The 983-nt window shown below is 68.8% G+C and overlaps 1 protein-coding gene across 1 annotated transcript; it reads left to right on the forward strand.

Moving 5' to 3' along the window:
- Positions 1-238: 238 nt before the first annotated feature.
- CHLNCDRAFT_135074 (expressed protein) lies at positions 239-913 on the forward strand (the record flags this gene model as incomplete). Its single annotated transcript, XM_005846497.1, has 1 exon — positions 239-913. A coding segment is annotated over one exon (675 nt), but the record flags the coding sequence as incomplete, so codon positions are not given.
- Positions 914-983: the final 70 nt, after the last annotated feature.

Consider the following 983-nt stretch of genomic DNA (forward strand, 5'->3'; position numbering starts at 1 on the left):
TGGCCGCCCAATTTCCATCCCAGCCACGTGTTGCCCCCGCGCCCATGTTAGTCCTCCCTGCGACCGAGAACCGCGCAGGCGCATTTCCGAAGGCATGGTCCCCTCCAGCCGCAGCCGCCACCTGCTGCCAGCAAGGCATTTCCGAAATTCCGACAGCTTCGGAAATGCGGACAAGCCAGCCCGTGCCGCAACAAACAGACCGCGCGAGGCCGAACAACATCCTCTACTTTTCGGCACCATGGTGGACTCGGTGCTGTCCCATGGTGCTGAGGTGTGGGGCGTGCAGCTGGCGGCCAAAGCGGCGTGCTGCCATCGTGGCAGTGCCGGCAGCGCGGCCGAGAAGCTGCAACTCAGCTACCTACGCCACCTGCTGGGGGTCCGGCAGAGCACCCCCAATGCGGCCCTCCTTGCGGAGACTGGCGAGCGCCCGCTGTGGCAGCGCTGGCTGCGGCGGGCAGCCAAACTCTGGAACAAGACGCTGGAGGAGCGTCCCGGCAGCCTGTTGCAGCAAGCGCTGTTGTCCAGCGTGCAGCTCGCAGATGGCGCCCACCCCCTGGCACAGCAGTCCTGGGCTGCCCAGCTGGCGGCCGGTCTCGCAGCGGTCGGCATGCAGCTGGACCTGCAGCAGCCAGCACCTGTTGACCTCGGCGAGCTGGGGGAAGCTGCGCAGCGCCGCCAGCTGGCGCAGCTCCAGGAGGCGCTGGCGAAGGGCGGCGCCAGCCGGCTGGAGCACTATGTGCACAACGTGGTGGGCGCCCTCAACCTGGCGCCCGCCATGTTTGGGCAGCGCGAGACCTACCTGGATGCAGTACGGCGTCGGCAGGACCGCGAGGCGCTGGCGCAGCTGCGCACCGGGTCGCATTGGGGCGCGGAAGAGACCGGCCGCTGGACGCGGCGCCCCCGAGAGCAGCGAGTCTGCCCCCACTGCCACGACGGCATTGAAGATGCCCCCCACATGCTGCTCACCTGCCCCCTTTACGCCC

The sequence above is a fragment of the Chlorella variabilis genome (assembly GCF_000147415.1).
Source record: "Chlorella variabilis unplaced genomic scaffold CHLNCscaffold_13, whole genome shotgun sequence".
Classification (NCBI taxonomy): Eukaryota; Viridiplantae; Chlorophyta; class Trebouxiophyceae; order Chlorellales; family Chlorellaceae; genus Chlorella; species Chlorella variabilis.